The following is a 2,439-nucleotide window of genomic DNA, read 5'->3' on the forward strand; positions in this document are numbered from 1 at the left end:
TTTTCTGACTCCAGCTCTTTGCACATTTCATTATAATACTTTGCTTTTTCTTTCTGCACTGCCCTTTGAAATCTTCTGTTCAGCACCTTAACTTCTTGATTTAGTCACTTTTACGTTTTTCTTCTTGGCATTCTAGTGCAATATTCATAATCTCTTCATGGTTCAAAATCAGGAAAGGTGTATGCCATGTATAAATCCTCTCTCCATACCTTTTCAATCTATATGTGGAACAGATCATCTGGGAGGCTGGGCTCTATGAGGAAGAATGTGGCATCAGGATTGGAGGAAGACTCATCAACAACCTGTGTTATTCAGATATCACAACATTGCTTGCCAAAACTGACCTGATTCACTTGCTATAGAAGGTCAAGGACTGCAGACTTCAATATGGATTGAAGCTCAACATCAAGAATACAAAGATTCTCACCACTAGGCCAATCGGCAGCATCACCATAGACAATGAAGAGATTGAGATTGTTAACAGCTTCAGTTTGCTTAACTTCACAGTCAACACTCTTGGTACCAACAGCCAGGAAAACAAAAGACAAATTGCATTGGGAAAAGACAATTGCACTGGGAGAGCTCTGCCGTCAGAGACCTCTCCAGACTATTGAAGAGCAGCAATGTCAGTCTGGAGACTAAGGTGCACCTGATCCAGGCCATGGTCTTCAAAATTACATCAGAAAGTTGGACAGTGACTAAGGAAGATCGAAGGGGAATTGATGCCTTTGAGTTGAGGTGCAGGAGAAGAGTACTGAATGGACTGCTAGAAAAATAAACAGATTCGTCTTGGAGAGGGTGAAACCAGACTGCTTCTTGGAGGCAAGGATCTGAAGCTTCTGACATACTCTGGGCACATTTCAAGGCGGGATCAGTCTTGGAGAGGGGCGTCATGCTTGAGAGGTTGGAGGGACAGAGCAGGAGAAGAAGATTCTGGATGGGATGGATTGATTCAGTCACTGCGGTAATGGGGATAGGTGTGTTGGAGACAATAAGGTTGGCAAGGGACAGAGCAGCCTGTAGGGCTGTTGTATAAGGTCGCTATGAGTCGGTGACTCGACAGCACATAACAACAACAACATGTGCTTGTATGATTTTGCGTTTGGTAATATACTGAATTGCATTGAATGTTTTTTTAAAATAATAAGGCATTACTAGATACTCTGAGTAAGCACCATATGATTGTGATATATTCTATTTATTTTTGTTTATCACTGGATTTGAAATCTTAGAATTTTAGCAAGGATTTCTTTTTGCATCTCTATTTATGAGAGACTCCTTTGAAACTTTTCTTGCAATGATTTTGTCTCATTATAGAGTCAGTGTTATGCTGGTGTTACTTTTTTTGTTAAAGTATAAATATGGGCTTTTCTTTATGAAAAAGTTTATAATAATGGAATTAATTTATTTAGCGATATAAAGCTATTTAGACTTCATATATATTCTTTTAGTTTTTGTCTTTTTAATAGTTTTTATTTCATAGATATAAAGTAAACTGTGCAATTTTGCTAACCTTGGAGGGAAAGAGAGAAATCATGGAGCGCAAAGAACTGTAGCAAGAGCACAAAGAGTAAAAGACACTGCAAACACACTGTGGGTAGCAGGGTGATCTCTGGAGCTAGAGAAAGAACGATCTGGTGATTAAGAGAAAACATGACATACAGATCTCATTAGAGCTGGCCACAGTCAGCAAAGGTGATCTTCTTGCTGGTCTTGCCATTCCTGGACCCGAAGCGCTCCATGGCTTCCACAATGTTCATGCCTTCTTCCACCTTGCCGAAGACTACATGTTTGTCATCCACCCATTCAGTCTGAGCAGTACAGATCAAAAACTGGGAACCATTTGTATTGGGTCCAGCATTTGCCATGGACAGGATGTCAGGACCTGTGTGCTTCAGGATGAAGTTCTCATCATCAAACTTCTCCCCGTAGATGGACTTGCCACCAGTACCATTATGGCGTGTGAAGTCATTGGCCTGGCACATAAACCCAGAAACTCACACAAAGTGAACTGTGGGAGGGAGAAAGAAGATAATGTGCATAAATGTTTGAATGAAAACCTATTTGTAAACTTTTGTTAAAATCACAACTAAAAGAACTCCCCAAAAATAAAAACACAAGAAATAAATAAAAGACCAAAATTTTAAACTCCCCCCATACCTCAAATATTATCAACACATTATCAATTCTCAAATATATCTCCAGCCTATACAGTTTATTTACATTTCAGGGATGGTGCAGGATACAGCAAGGTTTAATTCTTCTGTTTATAGGGTTCTGTGGATCAGCTCTAATTCAATGGCAATTAACAACAACATGTGTGTCTATTATTCATGTCACTTCTTTTAGGCACTTCACGTGGAACTTATACATTGAAATAAAAATTTCCTCTTTAAACTTTTATTTTCCTCTTGAACATTCCTCCTCACCAAAAAGACT

General features: G+C 39.2%; 1 protein-coding gene across 1 annotated transcript; it reads right to left on the minus strand.

Annotated features, from left to right (window-relative positions):
* Positions 1-1,670: 1,670 nt before the first annotated feature.
* Positions 1,671-1,985, minus strand: LOC102866531 (peptidyl-prolyl cis-trans isomerase A-like). Its single transcript, XM_006881798.1, has one exon. The coding sequence runs from the start codon at positions 1,983-1,985 to the stop codon at positions 1,671-1,673; it is 315 nt and encodes a 104-aa protein (XP_006881860.1).
* Positions 1,986-2,439: the final 454 nt, after the last annotated feature.

Source organism: Elephantulus edwardii, unplaced genomic scaffold, assembly GCF_000299155.1.
Source record: "Elephantulus edwardii isolate Elephantulus edwardi_28Jun2011 unplaced genomic scaffold, EleEdw1.0 scaffold00016, whole genome shotgun sequence".
Lineage (NCBI taxonomy): Eukaryota > Metazoa > Chordata > Mammalia > Macroscelidea > Macroscelididae > Elephantulus > Elephantulus edwardii.

Excerpts from the sequence above, each read along its gene's own strand:
- LOC102866531 (XM_006881798.1), bottom strand. The coding sequence starts at position 1,985 with ATGTGCCAGGCCAATGACTTCACACGCCATAATGGTACTGGTGGCAAG.